The following is a 23,408-nucleotide window of genomic DNA, read 5'->3' as shown; positions in this document are numbered from 1 at the left end:
AGGATGAGCTTTTATTCATTCACTCACTTTTCCACTCATTCATTCCTGCACTCATTCAGTGAAAACTTACTAAGTGCATCCTAGATTGTAGAGGCTGTGCTGCGATCAGGAATCCCAGCCTTGGGCCAGCTACCGTCCTGCCCCCACAGAGCTGGCTTTCAAGTGGGAGGAGACAGTCAATAATCACATGATCTAAGAAACCCCATGAAGAAAATGGTCCAGTGTGATGGAACAGGAAGAAACTCCATAGGAGAGAGGAGCTTCCTTAGACAAGGTGGTCAGGGAGGCCCCAGGTGGAAGAGCTAAGACCTACTTGGCGGGCCCCTTTCCCCTGGCAACATGGGCCTCTGAGAACAGCCCCTTGGGCCCAGGCGCCTGGCCTGAGGCATGGGCAATACCAAGCAGAGGAGGATGCAGGATGTAAAAGATGGCACAAGAGGCTAGAGACAGTACCCCTCATCTTCACTTCCATGGGGGGGTGTGAAATTCAGGAGTACTGCGGGGCCAGGCAGGAGCACCAGGGAAATCGGAGCCAGGCTGAACTGTCTTTGCTCTGGAATTTCCTATGCCCAAGAGGGCAGAGTCTCCAGTGTGCAGAGTGGAGCTGGAGAGTCACTGTGCAAAGGGAGGAGGAATAAGGACCATCAACACGGTGCTCCTTCACAGAGTCTGCTCTGGGGGATCTTGTTTATTTAATCGGGCTTCTGAGGGTAGGGGGCACTGATCGGATTGGGGGAGGGTGTTATGCCAGCTCAGAAGTCTTGTGAAAGATACACACACACCCATACACACACACACATCCACGAGTGAGGCTACTATTTACTAATCGCTGTAATTAAGACAGAAGCTCTTTCTGGAGCAAACACGTCTCTTTGGGAACTGACATGGAGACAGAAGCACGATTCCTGCAGAATCAAACAAATCCTGTTTCTACCTCCTCACTAGTTAGTTCTGCAGTATCAAAGGGATTATCCAGGAGGGAAGATCTGAAGGAGAATTAGCTACAGGCCATGCTATTCTCCACCGAGGCGCCTATTGTTAAACTTGAGTCATGAATGGGGAGAAGGAAGTGGCCCCCATCCCTTCACCTGGCGCCCCGATGGAGCAGGATAGTCTACCGCAGGTCATGCTCTTGGAGGCGGTTACCAAGTTCTGGTTCCCAAGGAATCTCTGGAAGTCAACGGCACCGTCCCCGGGCACACACAGGGCTGCACTTCTGGTCCCCTGTGGCGGTGGCCACGTGACTCCTCCTGGCCAATCGGTGAGCACAGTGATCAGGTCACCCACAGGCTGGGGAAATTAACAGCCAGGGCAAGACCCGTCCCCAAGCTCTTCTTCTTTCTGCCAGGTCTGTGGTGACATCAGAGAGGGCAGACCCCTTCACCCAGGGTCACGAGGAGGAGACTGAGCCCAGCTCCCAGCTCCCAGCTCCCAGCTGCCCTCTGGGGACCTGCATCTGAGCAAGAAATCAGCCTTGATGGTTCAGGCCTCTTAGCTCAGGAGACTGCTTGTTAGGCAGCATAACCCAGCCCACCTGACTGTGTATCAAGTGTTCAGACAGATCCAGAACCCAAGGGGAGAACCGTCCCCATTTGCTGAGCTCCTCCATGGCCCAGGCACTGTGCTCAGTTGTACGATGTATATAATAACGTGTATGACAAATATCTGTGTGATAATTATTCTTCTCCACTTTACAAAGGAGGAAATAACAGTAAGAGCCACATCCCCTGAGCAGGGACGATGTGGCAGGGACTCGTTACATACACACTTGAACAGAACTTCTTCAGGCCTCATACTAGCCCTGGGAGGGAAATGCTTTTATTTAGTCCCACTTTATAGATGAGAAAACTGAGGCTCAGAGTGGTCATGCATATACCCAGGACCACAGAGCCAGTAAGTGGCAGAGGTGGAATCTGAACCAAGGCCCCTCTGACTCATTTCCGGTTCCTGCTGACGTCACCCTGGGTCTCTGGAGGGGACCTGAGGGCTGGGGCAGGCTGTGGGGTGCAGATACCCAGGGGCGGAGTGTTTTACACTCTCTGCCACTGGAGGAGGGTGTCCACCGGAAGTGCTAGTGTCTGAGCAGCACAAGCTTGCGTCCTCAGTTCCTGGAGGCTGGAGGAAGATGATGCCCATGGGTAGAGGCTGTGTGGCCACACAACCCTTCACCCACTTTGCATTCAGCCAAGCAGTCTTCCTCCTCTAATCTCCATGCCTCTTGGTCTGGAATGGACCCCTCCTTTGAATAAACCTCATTGATTCCGCCTAATTAGCTCCTCAAATGAAATCACGGGTTATTTTGGGAGCAGCATCCTCACAAATGTTTCCCTGGAGCATTCAGGTGGAAAATGCAGATAAACTCACCTCTTTGTAAAATAAATGAACACATTTCGTCCCCAGTCCCCAGGGCCCCAGCCTATCCCAGGCCCGGGCTTCGCCTCCACAAAAGGCCTGAATCTTAGACTCTTGGACTTGCCTCAAATAAGGCTGTGTCTTGAGTCAAAGAAACTGTGGGCTATGCTTCCAAATAGCCATCGCAGCTTCCTGGGCAGTTCTGTGACCCGGTGCTGATCACAGGCTTTACCTGTGCTCGTGAGCCAAGACCCACACCAGCCCCAGGAGGAGCACGTGGCCGTGAGCCCATGGTACAGATGGGGAGACTGAGGCACAGAAACCGTCACTTGCCCAGAATTTGAACCCAGGAAGTCAGGCCACTAAGTTCAAGCGCTGAATCACCTACGTCTTCACTTGTCTGTCTGTCCTGGTCCTCATGTCTCAGCATGCTTGTGAATAGTATAAGTGGCTATTCATTTGTTCATGTCAACATTTCAGCCAGCCCATGGTTTTCAAAACCCTGTTTTGCCATTTCTTCATTTTTCATATAGCAGGAGCCCCCCAGGAGGGAATCACCCTGAGGCTCCCCTCTCTGACAGATCCCACTCTCAGGGGCAGCGTCTCTCATTCCGCCAGCTGCAGGCAGGCCTGGGGGTGAGGATGCCGTGTGCCCAAACCTCACCCCTGGTGTGCCAGAGCCCCACGACCCTGAGGGAACCCTCCAGCACCCCCTCTCATCTCCACGGCAGGAGGATGGCAATCACAGCGCCCCTCACGGATCTGCTGGGAAGAGTCAAGGAGGTGGCATGCACGTGGGAACCAAGCCCAGCACCTGTTAGGTGTTCAGTTAATTCGGAACATCACGTCGACTGTTTCATCTCAGACAGGCACAGGGATCCCACTCCTCTGTTAACTGGGAAGAGAGAGGTTAGATTTCCTTCGTGCCCACCAGGCAGGGTCAGACACTCTGGATGCTGCCCTTGAGTCAGACCCGTGGAACAGAGGAGGGGTTCATAGGGGAAGCAGGCAGGGTGGTCCCGCCCCTTTGCACAGCTGAGGCTCTGCACACAGGACCCTGGTCTGGCTTGGCCACGGACAGGACACAGACTTGGCAGCCCCTCCCACGGGGCCTCCAGGCGACAGCACCAGGACCCCCGCCAGTTCCCTCCCAGCGGGTCCGGGAAAGATAGAGGGGCAGCCCTGCCACCCGCACCCGAGCCCCCCACCCCCACCTCTGGACCGGCTGGTGCCCTGCAGCCTGCAGCTCCATCGTCCCCTAGAGCGGAAACAAGTCCCACCCACCAGGGTCGCCCCGCGCTCTTTTCCTCAGAGCTGCTTGGGCCAAAAGCCAGGAAGGAGAGCGGCCAGCCTGTGCGGCCCCCTCAGGGCTGGCCATCCTCCCCATGGTATGTCTGCGGGGTCCTGTCCCCAGGACAGCCCACCCCCTGCCCATCATGTGTCACCCCCACAGTCCCGGGGGGCTCTGGGAAGCACAGAGTTGACTGGGGGCAGCTGGGAGAAGGCAATGGCACCCCCACTCCAGTACTCTTGCCTGGAAAATCCCATGGACGGAGGAGCCTGGTAGGCTGCAGCCCATGGGGTCGCTAGGAGTCGGACACAACTGAGCAACTTCACTTTCACTTTTCACTTTCATGCCCTGGAGGAGGAAATGGCAACCCACTCCAGTGTTCTTGCCTGGAGGATCCCAGGGACAGGGGAGCCTGGTGGGCTGCCATCTATGGGGTCGCTAGGAGTCGGACACGGCTGAAGCGACTAAGCAGCAGCAGCTCCCCGTTACCCGGGGCCCTCAGCAGGGCCAGAAGAGGGGGCAGGGGACAGGAGGCTTTGACAGAGAGAGTGGACACAGCTAAAGGATCTGGAAAGATCTGGAGGCTGAAGCCAAGGCAGCAGGGATGGACCCCAGGAGGGATCCCAGGGTGGCTCTGCACTGGGAACCTGGGCCTGGAAAGTGCTGGAAGGAAACAGCAGGGAGGACGCAGGGCAGTGCCCTCCTGTGTGCTGGGCAGAGGCTGGCTGAAGCCTTCCCAGGAGGGGATGGACTTGTGGGACCGGACCCTTCGCCAGAGCCCCTCGGGACTTCTGGGTGGGAAGAGACAAGGGCCGAAGGCTGTGACAGAGACTCAGGGAGAGGAGCCTCCAACCTCCCCTGCCCATTACAGCCCATTACTGCCCCTGGACCACACCCCAGCTGCGACCCAGCACTCAAATCCTAACCACTGTCCCTGTGCGAGGAATCGAGCTGCTGCAATAACAGGAGATGAAACTGGTGAAGGTGCCGACTCCCGGCACTTTCTTACCTCCAGTCAAGGAGAATCCTGGAGCAAGAGGGCCATGGCTGGCAGGGGCTCCGCTGAGTCATCGGGGTCCCAGCTCAGGCTTCCTGTTCGGCTCGGCTCGGCTCGGCCTGACTCGTGAAGGGGACCCGAATGAGCAGGGGCGGGAGCCATGGGGATTCCCGGGGAAGAGCTCTGCAAAGGCCCAGCTCGTGCAAACATCTCATTCCTCCCTGAGGACCACTGAGGCCAGAGCGGCAGGGGCAGAGTGAAGATGGAGAGACAGGCAGGGCAGGGATCTACAGCGGCCTTGCAGGGGGTATGGGGTCTTGGGCTTTCACTCAGAGAGGAGTGGGAAGTTCCTGGAGGGTCTGAGAGAGGAGGGACAGGACCTGACGGATCTGATAGGATTTCTCTGACTACAGTTGTGGGGAGGGGTGGTAGGGGGAGCGTGGGAGCTGCGAGACTAGTGAGAAGCCCGGGACGTTTGCGGTAAACGAATTATCTGGATCAGGGTAGTAGCAGGAGGTGTGGACAGGGGTATCCAAGTGCTCAAAATTCAAAGGAAGGCAAGGGCCACAGAGAGAAAATAAACACTCTGCAGGACGCCGTCTCTCTCCAGGGAGAAAAGGTTTTCCCAGAAGGCCCCAGAGCACAACGCTTGCATCTCATTGGTCAGACGTGAGTTAACATCCACCAATCAAAGCAAAGGGGCTGGATCCTAAGGTTGGCTAGTATGATGGCAAGGTGGCAAAACCACCTTCATAATCTGTAGGGCACACTGCAGAAAAAAATGTAGAGCCCTTTATTTAAAATTATTACGAATTTGAAGGCTGTGACAGCAGAGCCTTAAGCTAATCACGAGCTCTTCTGAGCACAGATCCCTACGGAACTGCATAGGTCACACAGCCCGGAAGACAGCCCTGACTCCTTAATTCACCCCCTGAGCTGAGCATGGGGCCCCCACAGACAGACTGCAGGAGGGAGGGCAGTGGGGAGGTGGCCCCAGTATGGGCTGCAATCTCAGCAGCCTGAGATCCAGGTGCATGAGTTACGGCCCTTAGAACGGGGTAAAGGCCAAGGGAGATGCTGGGAAGATGTGAGCGACGTATATCAAGTGTTCAGAATGGCGTCTCTTACTAATTTCTTTACCTCTAAGGAGGAGATCCACGTCTTTCCCAGCCTGCTGGTATCACACGATTGTAACCTCAGGACTCCAAGAGGGTTTCCCTTCCCAACCTCCACCACGAGCCTGAGTGCCTGCCGTTCCCCCATGAGTCAGTACCTTGTCTCCAGGAAAGCCCATGAACTCCCCTGCCTAGGAGTTCATCAGCGAGGCGGCTGCAGAGAATAGACAGAAAAATAATTATATGTCACCATAATGCTACAAATTTCATGAAACACAATAGGAAAAGCACAGCATATTGTAGAAACAAAATGTTAGAATCCCACTTCCGTTCCGGAGAGTGCTCTGGATTCACTTTTGAAAGCAGGCCTGGAACACAGGGGGCTGTGATGGCTCTTTCCATGTGAGAAAACTGCCTGCCTTTGCCCAAAGCCCTCCAGTGCTCTCCTGGTCCTAGCTGTAATCCCCAAAGCCACCGGCCCGCTACGTGCCCTGGTCCCTGCCCACTCTGGGGTCAACATCCTCCCCACCTGCCTCCCTGCCCAGTGGCCTTCTCACTCCTCCCGCAACTCACCAGGAGGAGAGTTCCCACCACTGGACCTTTACACCTGCCGTTTCTTCTGCCTGGAACCAGCTATCTCTGCTCCTCACATCTCTATTCAAAGGTCCACACCAGCAAGGTCTTCCCTGGGCATTTATTAAATTAGCTCCCACATCTGTCCCTCCCCTCCCTCCTGCATGATTTATCTTACTGGCCTTTATGCCATCTGACATACTACACACCCATGTGTCCATTGGCTTTTTTGTCTGTGTCCTTCCAGTAGAAATGAACTCCACGAACTTTTCACTGGTGGGACGGTGGGCCTAGAACAGGGCCTGGCACTCAGTAGGCCCTCAATAAATATTTTTTTAATGATACTAGTGAGGATAAGAGATGAGCCCAAATGAGTTGCTGAACCAAACACAGAGTCACATACAGGCAGACCTTGGAGATATTGTGGGTTGGGTTCCAGACCATCACAATGATGTGAGTCACGTGACATTTTGGTTTCCCAGTGTATATAACAGTTGTATTTACACTATGCTGTGCTGTGCTTAGTCGCTCAGTTTTATCTGATTCTATGTGACCCCATGGACTGTCGCCTGGCACGATCCTCTGTCCATGGGATTCTCCAGGTAAGAATACTGGAGTGGGTTGCCATGCCCTCCTCCAAGGGATCTTCCCGACCCAGGGATCGAACCCAGGTCTCCTGCACTGCAGGGCATTTACACTATACTTTGGTCTACTAAGTGGGCAATAGGATTATGTCTTTAAAAAAAAATGCACGTGCTTTAATTGAAAAATGCTCTATTGCTAAAGAGTGCTAACCATCATCTGGCAATGTAGGGTTGCCATAGACCTTCCATTTGTGAAAAAAAATAACAGTATCTGTGAAGTGCAATAAAGCAATGCTCAGGAAAATGAGGCCTGGTTGTATGGGTTTCTGCACACCTCTTGTGTGCCAGAGCGCTGGGGGGGAACATTCTGGTGGGTGTCCTCAGCACAAGCTGGCTTTGCATCATCTGTTATGCCAAACCAGACCCAGCACTCAGTGACTCAGACCCAGCCTGATGGAAGAATATTCCTGTGGGAACACTCAGCTCCATCCCGGTTTCCTGCAAGGGGCCTGAGGCCCCAGTGAGGGTGAGAGCACAGCTGCCAATCCCCAGTGAGGGGAAGAGCAGAGGGCAGCAAGGGGGGCTGGTCGGGCCTCAAACTCACAGGCAGCAGAAAGACGCAACTGTGGGCGCTCCAAACCGGAGGATGAAACTAGCATCAGCACCTCTCATGGGAGGCTGGGGGATGTATATTAACTGGAATCCTCCTTCATTCGCTGATTCTGCCAAAGTCAGTAAGGATTGGCAGAGCTCCTAATATGTGCCAGCTGCTATGCTAGAAGCTGCAATACAGCTGTGAGTAAGGCAAGCCCGGCCCCTGCCCTCCTAGAACTTGCAATCTAATTGGCATAGACAGACAGTTTCATATTGTTGCAGTTGTTGTTTAGTTGCTAAGTCATGTCTGACTCTTTACAACCCCATGGACTGTAGCCCGCCAGGCTCCTCTGTCCATGGGATTTCCCAGACAAGAATATTGGAGTGGGTCGTCATTCCCTTCTCTGGGAGATCTTCCTGACCCAGGGATCGAACCCAGGTCTCCTGCATTGGCAGGTAGATCCTTTACCGCTGAGCCACCAGGCAAGCAGACAGATAATACATGAGTTTAAAAATACCCAGAAGTCAATGAAATAAAGAGTGGGATCTGTACCACAGCAGAGGAAAACAGCATGCTGTGTTAGGGAGTCCATAAGCGATGCTATTTTTACTCAATCAGGAAGGCTTCTCAGAGGAGGTGGTTTCAATTGAGACCTGAATAGTGGAAAGGAAGCAGCTATGGAAGAGTCAGGTGGGAAGAGGGTTCCAGGCAGAGAAAGTAGCAAGTGCAAAGTTCCTGTGGTGGGATCAAGGAACGAGACCAGGGAGCTTGAGGAAGAGAAAGGAGGCCCTGGCGGCTGACCGTCAGTCCAGTGAGGCTGGGGGCGGGAGGCGGGGGGAGACTGGAGAGGTCAGAGACCCCTGCTGGCTGTTCAGCTCCCCCAGGAGGCCTTGGTGGTATTGGAGGAGTTGGGGCACTAGAGTCAGTCCCTCCGGGTTCGAACCTTAAGGCTACATGAACTCAAGCTGGGCACGTCAAGCTCTTGGCCTCTGTTTTCTCATCTGCAAAATCAGATTAAGAATCCCGGGCACCGTGGGAACTGATGAAGTTAGTGATCAGAATTCTTGTCCAACGGGGCTGAGCCGTCCTCCCAGTCTCAGCCACTCATACACGGATTCATTCCAGTCAAGCCAACACGTACGGCTTGAGCAGGTGCCACGGTGCTGTGCACCAGGCCTGTACTATTAGCCCAGCACCATGGCGCACAGTAGGTGCTCGAGGCAGGGCTGCTGCCAGGGTCTGCAGCCGTTCCCAATCTGCCAGGCCTCAGGTGGGTCTCCTCTCCCTCCGCCTTGGCGACAGGCCCAGCCTTTGGGACACGTGGTGGGGGACATCCAGGGCCAGCACTGAAGTCATGCCTCCTCTTGGAGCTTTCTGTCCAGAGAGGAAGACCATCAGAGACTCGGGAGGCTGCTTTGTCATTAGAAGGCCCTTCCCACCACACTCCAATGCCCTGGGGTCCCTACTAGATGAGACGGACAAGAATCCCTGCCCTTGAAGAGCAGGAGACAGAAAATGAACAAATAGACACACGGCAGGTTTCAGCCAGGTGAGAAAAAGTAAAAGGGTGAAGGGAGAGCGTGAGAGGAAAGAATGGAGGGTGTGGTGACATGAGGGGGCAAAGCATGAGGCCGCCTAGGGGAATCACACGTGCAAAGTCCCTGGGGCAGCCCCCCCACAGCAGGGGGGCAGCCCCCCCACAGCAGGAAGGCAGCCAAGCACCTTCTACTTACTCACGACAACCATCCTTTCCTTAGTAAGACCTCTTCAACCTTTCACTCCCCTGACCCCATTTCTGCCAGGTCCTACCAGATTCTCCCATGGTGCACCTGGGCAGAGAGTCTATGAAATCCAGCGACGGCTGTATTTCCCACTCGCTAAACGTATGACATTGCTACCACTGCCCTGGATTCAGCAGTATTTCCGAGCTGTGTGACCGTAGGCAGGTCACTTAACTATCTGAGTCCATCCTGTCCTCTGTAAAGTCAGGCCTCAGTAGTACCTATCTTAAAGGGCTGGTATGCGAATTATAGGAGACGACACCTTTAGGCAAACTGACCAATAGGCGCTGAGAGATCAACACGTGAGATATTCTGAACGTTGCTATTGGTCCTTCAGAGAAGTCTAGGAGAGGCTGACTAGAAGAGCAGAAGTCCTTTCTGAGGAATTGAGTTCTCTCAAATATAGGTAACAGAACTGAGGCACAGAGGACAGGGCTCTGCCCAAGGTCACACAGCACACCAGGGGATCCCAACTCGGGCCCTGCTGCCCGCTCCTGTCCACTCCCAGTCCTCTAGGTGGTGTTACTAGTCCCCAGAGAGGGGCAGCTTTCAGCGAGCCTTTCTGATTCACCTCTCCTCAAAGTTCCAAAACCCTGAACACTTGAAAGGAGAAGCGCTTGCAGTTAGTTGTCCTCAGAGGTTTGGCCAGGACGACCTGGTCCACAGCGCCACCTGCTGGTCAGCGATTCCACGCAGGTCAGGGCTCCCCGCCCTGGAGGAGGGCACATTACTATTAACCATTTCAGGTTCCTGATCACAGCCCTCAGGAACATCAGTTTTACAGTTTACTTCCTTCTCACACATCCAATTGCAAGGGAAGAAAGACGGGAGAGGAGGAAAAACAGAAGAGAAAAGAATATAAAAATAAACAGTCTAGCTCACAGACATGTGTTATGGGACAAAGAAAAACAAAAAGCTAGGAAGGAAAGAAAACCGATGAGAAAGAGACCAAAATAATCAAGAAAAAGACAGAAATAAAGGGGGGGCGGGGAAGGTTTGACCAAGAAAAAGAGAAAATATCCACACCAAGTCAGGCCAAGCCCAGACCAGACGGGCAGAGGACAGGACCCATATTGCAGACAGTCTCAGCCACTGCTGCCTCCGTCCCAAAGGTGTGCCCCCAGAACAAGCGTTTGGGTGGGAAGGCAGGCAGTCAGGAGCTGGCAACACTCAAGCCCTGGGGGTTCTGGACAGGACACGGTCCCTGGCGCCATCTGCTGGACGGATGGGGGTACCACGTCTATCCCCCGGAAGTTAGATTTGGATGCAAATATCTCCATTTCTTAGAGAAGGAAACTGAAGCTCCAAGAGAGATGGTGACTTGTTAAGAGATGATCACTCAGCAAGTACAGCAGCCTGCCAGGTACAGATGTCTGAAGATGTCTGACCTCAAAGGTCTTAGCCCAGGCCCTCCCCGTCCTCAACAATCCAGCCCAGTCCAAGAACAAGGCCAGGTGCCGAGCCTGTGGTCAGAGGCATGTGCTTTGGCCACACGCACCTAGGATATGGGTTGCTGGCTCTGACAGTGATGAGCCTTCTTTCTTTGTTGTTATTAGTGGTTCACTGATACCCAGCACTGGGCCAGACCTGGGCCAGAGCCGACGGCATGGATGTGACTCCTGCTCTCGGGGCTTCACTGATGGCAGAGAATGGTAAACAGAGAAGCAGTTACATTTAGATAAAATCACAAAGTGGCCAACACACTCCATACCGCCTTTGGCTTTCCGATTGGCCCCCAGCACAGCTCACGCCAAGGGACCAAATCCGAGTCAGCGCCGTTTGACAGGTGGATAAACTGAGAAGCGGGGGAGCAGAGAACGGGGGGTCGAGAGACTCACCAGCCGCAGGGACTCGCCCATCTCTCAATGCTCCATTGGTCAGCACAGCCACTCCTGGTCACCAGTTCCTCCCTCAGCCAACATCGCCATGGCAACTCCAGAGCCGGAGATGTGGAGATTCAGGAGGCCAGCGCTGGCCAAGCTCGCCCAGGCAGGGCCATCCCAGAGACAAGCAATCAGGTAAAGGAGTGTGCTAGGCCAGGTGGGAGATGGAAAACTGACTTTGTCCAAAGGCAGTGGCCACGCCTCAGCTTCGGGTGACATGTGACCAGGCAGGACACATGGTCCCACAAGGGCCACTGGGACCAGAGCATCTGAATTTTCAAAAGAAACCCAGATTCAGGATTTGGAAGTGAAAGCTGCTGGTTCTTGAGTGTCTAATTCAAAATATCAGGAAAACAAAAACAAAACCACATCAGTTTCCAAGTTTCAGCTTGCTCACCGCCAGTTCAAGACGTCTGGTCATTTGCAAAACACCCCTTCTCTGTAAGCAGGCCTTCGTGCTCCACTTTGTACAGAGAAAGGCCTTCCAGAGCAAGAGACAGCCCCAGGCTTCCACCCATTCGCTAGTGCAGCTCTGTTGTCTGAGAAGGGATGTGACTTGTTCAAGGCTGAAGAGACCTTAATTCTCAGTTCCAAATCAAAACTGCCCATGTCCATCACTGCAGGAGAACTCACTCATCTCGCTGCAGGCCCTCTGGGTGCAGAACAGGGAGACACTTCTGCTTCCTGTGTCTGCCTGGAGGAAGGCAGCAAATCCTCCCTGTTGAGCCCAAATATATATCGAGGTGATGGCTCTCCCCTTAGAGTGATTTTCCCAGGATCCAAATACAGGCTTCAGATAATTCAAGTGATCAGTCCATCACTGTGCCCCAAATCCCACCAGGATTTACCCTCCTCTATTACGTTATTGAGTCTTTCGAAACCTGTAATTGAAAGACATGAGGCTCTCTTTCCCGGAGACACCCAGAGCCTGGGTCTGGAGAGAATAAGCTCTGAGAGCTAGTTTGGAAGGAAAGGAGATGAAAAGAGAAGGGGCTCTGGTCCAAAATGGCAGGACTCAGGGAAGGCCCAAGCACGCCCATGCGAGTGAGGGTTTCAAGAGGAAGGCATCCTCAAAGAAGCCTTTCATAGAGATCAGTGTTTTCCAAAGTGTGGGAAAGGAGGGAAGATAGAGGGATGGGGAGGAACAAGGTAGGGAGGAGGGAGGGAGACGGAGAAAGGCATAGGGGCAGACAATTTAGGCCTGAGGATTAGATTTCTCTGCCTGGGCAGACAGACCCAGGCAGCTTCATAAAGATGGCTCAGGGCCTTGCCCGGTGAGAACCTGCGGACAGCCTTGGGACCTAGACCACAGTAACCAGTGTGCGGTACCATATCTGCATGGCTCTGTTCTGATTGGCCCGTGTGTGGCCAGTGTGAATTCTGATTGGCCAGGAACCAGCCAACCACGTGTTGAGCACTTGGAGCTCCGCTCCCGTGGGATTCCAGACCCACTGGACCTTGCAGGTTGGGGTGACGGATGGTCCATCCCTCAGACCACCCTGATCCTCGGGCACACATGAGACAGGGAGTCCTGGCATGACACCAGCAGGAGGCAAGGGAATGCCTGGAGAAATAGTCCCATTTTTCCACCATCACACTGAAATGGGTATTCAGAATCCAAAACAAAGGCGAAATACACATATATAAAGACAGTGATTTTCTTGGCGCATCTGAGATGCAGACCCGCCCCCGCGATCTCAGGTAGTCCTCACCACTCCCCTGCAGGGAATATATACATACTGCTCTCATTTTAGAGGAGGAAACTGAGGTTAGTGTGGTAACTCACGGTACGGATGGAACCGTCCTCCGCGCCATCTTCACGGCGGTTGCTTACTCCGCCTATGACACGTGCAGGCCCAACCACCCCCAATGCCACCAGGGTCAGCCCTGAAGGAGCCCACCACAAATCAGGGTCTTTGTATTATAAACCAACTTTTAATAATAATAAAAAAATCTATCAGGAATTGAATGAGATCTGTACATTGTAAAGTAAACCAGTGCACAACGCCCTTGTCCGCAGGGAACACTCTCCCTTTCTGCCATGGGGGTCCTTATTTGTATCAGGCTACCTCTGTCCAGCGACAAGCTCACCTCTTGCAATCTGATGCAGGGTGGCAAGAGAGGGAAGGCGACTCCTGGGGATGCAGGGAGCCAAGGTGTTGATGCGGCTTCAAGCCTGCAGGGCAGAGGGAAAACTACACCTGATCTCACCCATCAGCCAAGGCTGGAAAGACAGGTCTCTGCTGGTGACAGGAGCTGGAGGGGACAAACTCCAGGGGTGGGGAGGGTGAGGAAGGGGGCTGGACAGGGGGTAGATCCTGTGTAGGTTCCTGTGCCCACATGGTCAGGGTAGCTTCCGGTCTCTCTGGCTGGCTGAGAAGTCCCAAATGCCCTGCTGCTCTCTGGATTAACATTAAAAAATAAATTACAGAAGCCACCACTCAGGGTATCCCAGCAGCCCCTCTACCACAGAGGACAGACACTGGTGTGGGACCACCTCTTCAGTGGATGGTTCAACTCCCTCCAGCCCCGAGGCCTGGCCCAGCCACCTCTGAAACCCTTGGAGCCATTCAAGGAACAAAGTCATTCACCCTAATACAGGCTAACGGCTAGAGAACTGAAGGTGAGTGGGGAAAGGAACCCTAGTCGATACCTGTAAGCAATATCTTAAAACCCTAATACTTAAAAAGATGAAATACTGACATTTCTTGAATTTTCAATAATTTAGTTTTTTTTTTCTTTTAGTAGAACTGGGAAAAGTTGTCAATACTACTTTATGTTGGTCCCCTGTTAGACAATATAGCTTTCTTTGAAATTTAAAACGCAAATATATACTCACACAACCTGGGGGGCGGCGTGGGGGGGGGGGGCGGGAGGGGGGGGGGAAGCGGGAATCTCATCATAACCAACGACAAAATAAAAATCCCAAAATAAACCATAGAGAGTTCACGCCATATAAATAAAGTTGGGGCAAATCTTGTGCCCTGGGCTGATGGCTCCAGTTCTAGTGGCGTTGAGAGAGGAAGCCAGGGTGGCTTTCAACCGTCCTCTTGGTAGTAAGTGTTGTGCCTGTCCCTCTGTCTTTCGTGGCAGAGGTCTGGCTTTTCTGAGTCCACTGGGAGGTTAGTACAGGGTTAAAGGGGGATCTGGAAGCTAAGGTGAGGAAGAGACACGTGTGGTCACCTGGAATGTGGACTTAGAAGGAAACCAGAGGTTTCCAAAGTGCAGGCTAAGCCACGGGCCTCCAGCTGCAGCACCCCTGACGTCTTCCCTGTGTCCTGGGAACTTGCAGACAGGAGCCCAGGCCCTGGAGGCACCCATCAGTTCTGTGGGTCCCCAGGACCCCCTCTGGCTTCTAGCAGAAGTGTAGAGAATGTGCCGGCCCAGGGCCAATCGCCAGTTCATCCGCGAGTCAGGGCACCGTTTATCCTCCCAGGAGGTGACGTGATGGAGGAGGCCGGGCAGATCTCGAGGCAGGCGGAGTGGAGGCCTCGGGCCAGCTCTGGAGAAGGCCACATGGCCCCCTGTGTCCTTGCAAACCCCAGCTCCAGAGGATGCAGCCGGGCATCAGGCACCTCGGCATTTAGAGGTCTCCGTCCACCGGTGGCTGGCAGAGGCGGTAGAGCCTGGTGGATGGAGGTGAAGAGGATGAGGGGCGGCCACGGCCCGTTACTATTATCGTCGCAACACGTGATTTATGTGAACGTGCAATCATGCCCAGAAAGCAAAACTCAGCAGGTGTAAGAAGATGCAGAATAAGAAATTATTGAGGTCGCCCACACTCTCCTCCAGCAGGCCAGTCCCCGCCCCTCAGCAGTCTTGCTCTCTCCAGATTGGCAAGGGGTTTACAAATACAGACACAAACACATGCACCCATTTGTGTGTCAAGATACGCATGTGGGTGTGTGATTACACGTGTGGGTATCTGTGCATTTTTCCACACTAATGGTGGCCAAGGAGAACCAGCACTCTTCTCCTGGAGCTTTTCATTTAATATATCTTGGGGGCTTCTCCCTGTAGCACGTGCAGCCCTGACTTGGGTTTCTTTCTGCACTGGGAGGATTCTGAGCCCCACCTCAAGTAAGAAGGAGTCACTCAGAGGTTTCAAGCAGGAGAGAGCATATATGCTGTGTGAGAAGGATAGCAGAGGGACCAGACAGGAGGTGGCCGCAGAGACACAGACAAGACAGGGAAGCAGGAAGGTGCAGGGGGTCAGGAAGGGGATGGTCTAGGTTCAGAAGGGCAGCTCTGATTCTGTGTGTTAGCTGTGTGCCCTCGGACAAGATACTTAACCTCTCTGGGCCCCACTGTCCCCACTGCCCACGGCAGATAACACAAGTTCCTTGCTCACAGAGTTGTTGTTTAAGCAAATAAGTCAATATAGGTAAGGAGATGAGAATGGTGCCTGGAGCAGGGGAAGCGACATAGAAAAGCATTTAAGGGACTTCCCTGGTGGTCCAGTGGCTAGGACTCCACACTCCCAATGCAGGGGGGCCAGGTTCAGCCCCTAGTAGGGGAGCTAGATCCTACACACCGCAACTAGGAACGCGCAACTAAGAATCTCGCACGCCACAACTAAAGATCCTGCCACGATGAGGATTCCACACGCGGCAACTAAGACCCGGAACAGCCAAATACATAAAAAATAAAGAAATGCATTTTTGAAAAGTATTTAAAAGCAACATGTGCCAAGAGCGTAGGCAAAAGCTAATGGAACACATGTTAAGATCTGAATGAGTTCTTGTATCGCTCCAACACCGTTTCCTAGTCTTGACAATGTCCTGTGGTTACATGAGACATTCTCCTGGCTGAGGGGGGTGGGCGTTGCTGCATGAAGGACCCCTGAAAACTCTGTATTATTTTTCTAACTTCTTGTGGTCAAACTATTTCAAAATAAAAAGCTATTTTAAAAGTGTGGGCAGATGTCAATAGCAAACCAGGACAGTGTGGATGGAGAGAGAAGACGCACTAAAATGAATTATTCCTAGGACAGGGGTCTGCGCACGGGGCTACGAGAAGGTCTGAAGTCTGACACTGACTCGGGGATGACGGGGCCATGAGGACAGGAAGAAGCAGTGGGCTGAGCGCTCTGAGGGCAGCAGAGAAGCAGCAGTGGGCGAGCAAGTTGGGGGGCACACAGATCATTGCCCCACGCTTCACTTGGGCCCGGCCTCACTTTCCCAGCCAAAGTGGGAGCCCTGGGAGGTAACAGACTAAGTCGTATTTGTTGTTTCCCAAAGTAGGGAATCCCATAAATGAGAGGGGAGGGCCCATCTGAATGCCAGGGCGTCTGTCTGGGGTGAGGCCAACCCCAAGGAAGGGAGCAGAGGGAAGGAGTTGGGGGGGGACAGCCACTCACCGCGGGGCGCCCTGGGGCACCTGGTCCTTGACCCGGAGGTTTTTGGCCAAAATCTCCACCCTGGGGCCCTGGGAAGAGAGAACAGTGAGGGCCCAGCTGTCTCTTGGTGGAGCGCAGGGCGCTTGAGGAGGTGTGTGAGTGTGGGTGGGGTGACTGGGAGATCCCCAGAAGCTAAGATCTGCAGCCCCTCCAGAGGGGACACGGTCATCAGCCCCATCCCCAGACGGCCCCTCATCCCACCCGGGCTGGGAGCCCACCACGCGCCCGCCTGGGCGCCTCCCCTGCAGCCTGACGGGGCCCTGGGGCCTGGACACCGTACCTGCTTCCGCATGATGTCTGTGGCCTGCATGATGCACTTGGGCAGCAGCCCGTGGCTCCGCGCCAGGATGGCCGCCTGCTCCAGGGAGAGGCTCAGGGTGCTCCTGCAGCGGGGTGGCAAGGGGTGGGGGGCAGCACGTGAGACTGGGGCGACGAAACCCCGATCGGAGCAGCAGGGACAGGGGACAGAAGCGAGAGGCCCAGCCCGGCCCCAGCCAAGACGGGCGCCCATTCCTGCCGCTGTTCTACGGATGCTCCAGCAGAACCAGGCGCCTCAGCCGCTCGGTCACGCCAACCAGAGACAGGGGGCTGGGAAATTCGGCAGCTCTCCCAGGACCACCTTCCCCTGAGGTCCCATCTCACAGCGGGCAAACTGCGGCCGAGAGTGGGCCCTGGCCTTGTCTGGGCTCAACAGGGAGCAGAAGAGCCAGGTTTCGAAACAGGCCTCCAGTCTCCCACCTTGGGGCCCCAACCCCCAGAGGCACGCCCAGCCCCCTCCCGGCCACGCCCCCCGCGCTGGGCCCCACCCCCTAGAGGTCCGGTCTCGCCCCCCTCCGCACCTTTGCATGCCTGTGCCGCACAGGGCGATCTGGCAGGCCCCCAGGCGGTAGCAGAGTTCGGAGGAGATGGGGATGAGGCCGGCGCCCAGACTCCCGGAGGCACCAGACTTGGGGTGGACCAAGGACTTCATGAGGCGGCAGAGCTCATCCAGGGCGTTGATGGGGCGAATCAGCTGCGAGGTGCACAGGCCCGGACGGTCAGAGGAGGGCCCCCGACCCGGCCTTCCGCCCCAGACTTCACCTCCGATCAAGTTCCATCACAGCAGGTGTCTTCCCCACTCTGTCACCGGGGTGACAGAGCCAGGACTCTTCCACGACCCCTGCGGCTGGCTGCCCCACAAGCTGGCATTCGGCACTCACAGTATGTTTCAGGCCTCACCCTTCCATCTAATTCTCTTCCCCTGCACAGGTGAAGCCAAGAGCCAATACCCCACCCCCACCCCCACCCCAGCTTGTCTGGCATTGCCAGTGCAGGCACAGAACTCTGGCCAAGGCTTTCTGTGTCATCTTTAGACTGCCAGCAGACTACAAACTCCCAAAGGGCCGTGCCCACCCCTTCTCCTGGAACCCCAGCCTCACAGTCTGAGGCCAGGAGCCCGCATAGTACCCCATAGTCAAAATTGAGGCCCCATAGTGCCTGGGCAGAGGGAGAAAGGCCTGGAGCATGCAGGGGACAGGGTGGGGCAGGGGGTGGGGGAGGGTAGGCACAGCCCCTCAAAGGCCAAGTGTGACACACAGGAGCGTGGCTGGAACAGCCAGATCTTTCCATTGCTCAGGATAGGCCAGAAGCCTCCGTTTTATGGGAAATCTTTTGACTTTTAAATGCTGGCAACAAACAGGAAACAAACAAAAAGAACACTGCATGGCCATATCCGGCGTGGGGCTCCAGCCCCAGAGCGATGCTGCAAGGAGTGGGTGCCAGGGAGAACACGTCGTCTAAGGAATTCTAAAGCGGGTCAGGGAGAAATTGGAATTTCTAGAATGGGGAGGGTGCTGGAGACCCCAGGAGACATCCTGGAGAAGGGACTGCAGAGGCAGTGTCCCAGCCAGCATTCTGGCTGGGTGTCACCCTGGTCGCTGTCCAACCAGGCAAACCCCCGGGCCTTGCCCAGATTCCACGGCAGGTGAGGGGAGAGAGGGCGCACCTGGTCTATCTTCACTGCCGTGGCGCTGGCGTCCGTGGGCAGATTAGACCGTTCCAGGTAAAATGCCCTGAAAGAGAAGAAAGTGTGAGGCTGGGGCCGCCACACCCACCACCCCATCCCCTTCTCCCGCCCCTGCCCAACCGCAGCCGCAGCCTCTGTCTCCCAACAACTCAACGAAACGAATCAGGGAGAGTGGCTGACACAGCTCTCCGTGCCCACAGTCACCTGTTCCTCCAACAGCCCAGGAGGAAGCAGGAAGGGTGCTCAAATGTCACCTCGCCCCACTGCCCATCTGCATCAGCACCCCACGCTCTCTCCCGTGCTGGTGTGTCTCTCCTCTGACACCACCATCACTTGGCACGTCACTCTGCTCTGTTTACTGGTTTATTGCTCATCTCCCCTTCTAGAACAGCACTCAGCCAACTTTTTCTGTAGAGGGCCAAACAGTCGACATTTTAAGCTGTGTGGACCAGTCTGCCTCTCCAGAGATGCTGTGCAGCTCTGCTGTTGCAGCACAAAAGCAGCCATAGACGATCCATACATGGATGAACATGGCTGTGTGCTAATAAAATTTATTGACAAAACGGGGTGGTGGGTCCAGGGGCCATGGCTGCTCTAGAATCTACACTCCACCAAGAACAGGCTTTGTTCAGTCACTGCTGACTCCTAAGCAAGCACCCAGAACAGAGCCTGGCCCACGGAAGGTTTCAACTGACAGGTGCTAAAGAAAGGGATGAATGCAGATCACAGAGACCATATTTTAAATATTCAGCAAACGGCAGAGAACAGACCAATGGCATTGATCGATCCAAAGAGATGCCAGATGTAACAACAGAGGTGAATGTTCTCCCTGCACAGACAAATGAAAGTATCATTCTCCCATTTCCAAATGGTAAAGCTGGGCTAGGCCCCCTTACCACACCCTGGTGTCCTATTTCTTAGCCTATCTTCTTCATGGTGGGAGAAGGTGAGGCAGAAGAGGAAGGGGCCAGAGTCGGGGTGGCAGGAGTGGAGCTCCTTCCTTGGGCCCAAGGCTTCCTCCTGGTGAGTGTGACCCCTACTCTCCTCCTTGGGGGGGTCTCCTCTGAGCAGGACCAAGGCCCTGGGGTTACACCCCTCACTCACAGGCTCAAGGATCCTAGGGGCCCCGTCACAGCTCCCTCCCCCATGCAGAATGAAACAGGCATCTCCTCCCAGCTGGCAGGACCTTCTACGAAGCCAAGCAGACCCAGGTCAAAGCTCAGCTCAGCCATTGTCTAGCTGCATCCCTTGGGTGTGCTCCCTGGGCCTCAGTTTCCCTCATCTGTAAAATGGGTTAGAAAGGTAACTTCTGTGAGAATCTGAGGAGCTCGTGTAGGCAGAGGGACTGACACACAGTAGGTGCTCAAGAAATGGCACTTTGCCCGCCCGGGCACTGGGGGCTCTCTGGTGCCTTCCACGCAAAGGCCCCCTCCAGATGACAGTGTCCAGGATCCTGGCCCCAACATGAGGCCCACGCAGGTACCTGAGTTTGCGGTAATACTGCTGAACCTTCTCCAGAGACTGGGCGTTGATCTCCTGCTGCAAATCTTCCACAACCTGGCTGCCTGGAGGAGGTGAGACCTCCACATTTTCCAGAGCTGTGAAGGGAGAAGATGGGCGAGGCAGGTGCTTGGCTCCCAGCAGGCACAGCCGTTCCCCTGTTGGGCCCCCACGGCCCGGCTCCACAGCTCACCTTTCGTGAAGAGCACAGTGTGCAGCCTCAGGCTGGCCCCGCTCTCCAGGCGGGAGGGCAGCTTGGAGAAGTGGTAGCTGTCCAGGTAGAGGACCACCTTCAGCGCCTGCCGGCTGCCCTCGATGTGGTAGAAGACGTTGGTGTCTGTGGGGGGACATGGTGGGCCAGGGACACAGCTGTGGGGGCAGCTTCAGACCCTCCTTCAGACCCCAGAGCCGCGGCTACAGGCCTCCCTGCCCTCCCGTCCAGGGGCGCCTGAGACAGCCCCATCGCCCCACGCTCAGAGGAGCAGCCTCTGACCTTCCTTTTCCCCCTCCCTCAACAGGTCTGTTTCCACTGCTTAGTTCTGAGGCCTGACACTGATTCTATCCAGCTGGGGAGTCGTCCACGTTTGTCTTCAGAGCCTCACCAAGGCTCCCTGCACCCTCGCCTGGTAGCCCAGGGCCTCTACCGGGCAGAAGCCGCCTTCAAACAGCAACTGCATCTTGCTTACACCCATAGGGAAGAGCACGCGGCCGGGTGCCACTGGCACCCCATCCTGTGCCTGTGGCAGACATCACTAATCAATCGGTGATTCTCTCTGAGCCCAACTTGGCCTCTAGACAGGCAGCCACTGTCAACCAATTTCAACAGGCACCCGAAACGAAACCCACTGTCCAACTAGGCTCCAGTCCACATATTCTCAACAGGGTGCTATTGCCTCTAAGGAGGTGAAAACTGGTTCTTATGGGGAAGCCAAAAAAAAAAAAATACCCTTCTCCATGTATAAAGCACAGACAGACATACAATACCTAACAGACAGACATACAATACCTAAACGGATATACAGTATATCCATCATACTAAAATTTTATGGGGGTGTGTGAGTGAAGTCGCTCAGTCGTATCCAACTCTTTGTGACTCCGTGGACTGTAGCCTGCCAGGCTCCTCCATCCATGGGATTTTCCAGGCAAGAATACTAGAGTAGGTTGCTATTTCTTTCTCCAGGGGATCTTCCTGACCCAGGGATCGAACCTGGGTCTCCCACACTTGCAGGCAGACTCTTTACTGTCTGAGCCACCAGGGAAGTGCCATGGGGGTGTGTGGCGATCAGCAAAAAATTGTCTAAATAGGCTTCTCAGTGAGGTGATAAAACAACAACAACGAAAAAGACCAGTGGTTCTCAAATTTTGCTGCTGCGTTCAGTTGCTAAGTCATGTCCAACTCTTTGTGACCCCACACCAGGCTCCTCTGTCCTCCACTAGCTCCCAGAGTTGGCTCAAATTTGTGTCCAGGTCTTCAAACTAGCATGCTTCAAAATCACCAAGAGAACTTATTAACACAGATTTCTAGGCTCTGCTTCCAGTTTTGGATTCAGAAAGTCCTGGATGGAGCCCAGAATTAGTTTTTCTAATAATCCTCCAGGTGCTGGTCCAGGAATCACAGAGAACCATGACTGTAGAACTGAGCCCAGTGGTTCTCAGTCCTGGCTGTACATTTAAGTCTTCTGGAAAACCTATCTAGAATCCCAGTGTCCAGGATTCATCCCACAGACTGAATCTGAATTGCCAGGGCCAGGAGTAGGACCAAGCCTCAGTATCTGAAAAGCTCCCTGGGTGATCCCAGTGCAGTCAGGGCTGGGACTGGCCAAGACTGTGAGATCCAGGAGGGCAGAAACCACGGCCACGTCTCTCTTCACTGCAGCCCCAGAACCTAAAACTGAGCCTGACACACAGGATGTGCTCATAATTATAGGGATGTGGATAGATGGATGGGGGGTGGATGGATGGTGGACAGATGGGGTAAATGGGTAGAGGGATGGGTGGGTGAATGAATACATGGATGGATAGATGGGTGGATGGATGAGTAGATTAATAAATGGATGAGTGGGTGAGCACACGGAAAGATAGGGGGAGAGAGGGAGAATGAAAGGAAAGAAGAAAATTATGGTGTTAAGTTCTTAGAAAATCTTAACACATCTTCATTCCAAAGAAGGGTATCTCTGGGAGTTTTCATTAAGAACTGGGTACTGGCTGTTTTTCCCTCCTAAGTGCTGTTGGAGATGGCTGGGTTTATATGAAATGAGACCCCCTTCTTCCACATATGTTGGGAGCAGGCAGTTTGAAAGCACTGTGTCCCAGGTCAACCTTAGGCAGCTGGCCTGGTGGCAGAGGGAGAGGCAGGGTGACCCCAGAACCCCGACTCTCTCAGTGGGGGTGGGAGGAATCACTCACTGGCCACACAGTTCTCATCCAGCTGCTTGAAGGAGAAGGTGACATTGTCCAGCTCCGAGAGGGTCACCCAGATGTCCTCCAGCATGGTCCGTTCCTCCTTCTGCAGGAGGAAGACAGGGTGGAGGAATTTCAGATCCCACCCCTGCCCCGGGTTTTATTTCAAGATGCTGCGATTCAACTCCGATTGACACACCAGGCTGTGGCCCTTCCAGGTAGGAGGTCCCGTGCGGGCTCTCCAGGGCTGGACAGGAGATCGCGTCCACCTCTTCCAGGTCAGAGCCCACCTCTGCTCTAACGTGCCAGGTGGCCCTCTTTCCTGAGCCCTCCCACCAATCCCACTGAACCGTTCCAACCCAGCACCCAGTTCAGAGCCTGCATGTCTTGACAACTGGTAAATTAACACACGGGGTCCCAGTGACCTCATCTAAGAGGAAGGAAGTGAGGACTGGGTGTTCACGTCCAGAAATCAAGTGAGAAGGGATCTGCCATCAGGCGGGCGCCCGTCTGCAGCATCGGCCAGCAGAGGGAACACCAAGGCCACGCTTTCCCAACCGGCCTGCAGTTGTGACTTCTCCTCCCACCTGGGAAAATGTCTAGGAGGCTCAGAGCTGCAGAAGCCAGGGGAGCTCCAGCCTGGGCATGCGGGTGGAGGAACAAATACCACAGAGCAGGTTTTTATTCCTGGGGGACATTGGCTCTAAGTACCAGTACCCAACAATGCTGAGTCACTGGCTCTGCCCTCACCGCCAGGGGCTGGTAGAAGGACCCACCCTAATACTGAGCCCTGAGAGTGAACAAGCAGAGCAACGAGGGATAAAAGAGAAGGTGCAGAGAAAGCAGATCAGCTGGGGGAACTGGGCTTAGCATCGGACTCCCACAGTTCACACCCGCTCCTTAGTGTTCTCATCCTTAAAAAGTGGGTATGCTG

The 23,408-nt window shown here is 54.5% G+C and overlaps 1 protein-coding gene and 1 long non-coding RNA gene across 3 annotated transcripts in view; both read right to left on the bottom strand.

The window, feature by feature from the left end:
• Positions 1 to 1,855: 1,855 nt before the first annotated feature.
• On the bottom strand, positions 1,856 to 6,847 carry LOC120869104. Of its 2 annotated transcripts, XR_005722431.1 has the most exons (4): positions 6,329 to 6,847; positions 5,914 to 5,969; positions 4,653 to 4,999; positions 1,856 to 2,115 (listed from the first exon to the last, which is right to left on the bottom strand). It is a non-coding gene; the product is annotated as an uncharacterized LOC120869104 (long non-coding RNA). The 2 variants fall into 2 exon arrangements; XR_005722430.1 differs by having other exon boundaries at positions 4,653 to 5,969.
• Positions 6,848 to 13,086: 6,239 nt separating this feature from the next.
• Positions 13,087 to 23,408, bottom strand: part of PREX1 (phosphatidylinositol-3,4,5-trisphosphate dependent Rac exchange factor 1) — a gene marked incomplete at its 5' end in the record, with an annotated part of 105,391 nt that continues 95,069 nt past the window's right edge. Inside the window, 8 exons of the mRNA XM_040248738.1 lie at positions 13,087 to 14,797; positions 16,531 to 16,598; positions 16,850 to 16,952; positions 17,409 to 17,581; positions 18,554 to 18,620; positions 20,058 to 20,172; positions 20,268 to 20,411; positions 22,481 to 22,580. Coding sequence (XP_040104672.1) covers positions 14,755 to 14,797; positions 16,531 to 16,598; positions 16,850 to 16,952; positions 17,409 to 17,581; positions 18,554 to 18,620; positions 20,058 to 20,172; positions 20,268 to 20,411; positions 22,481 to 22,580 — 813 coding nt within the window. The remainder of the gene's footprint in view (positions 14,798 to 16,530; positions 16,599 to 16,849; positions 16,953 to 17,408; positions 17,582 to 18,553; positions 18,621 to 20,057; positions 20,173 to 20,267; positions 20,412 to 22,480; positions 22,581 to 23,408) is intronic.

This window comes from Oryx dammah, unplaced genomic scaffold (genome assembly GCF_014754425.2).
Source record: "Oryx dammah isolate SB20612 unplaced genomic scaffold, SCBI_Odam_1.1 HiC_scaffold_10, whole genome shotgun sequence".
In the NCBI taxonomy this organism is placed as follows: domain Eukaryota; kingdom Metazoa; phylum Chordata; class Mammalia; order Artiodactyla; family Bovidae; genus Oryx; species Oryx dammah.
This window is presented reverse-complemented; position numbering and strand designations above follow the sequence as displayed.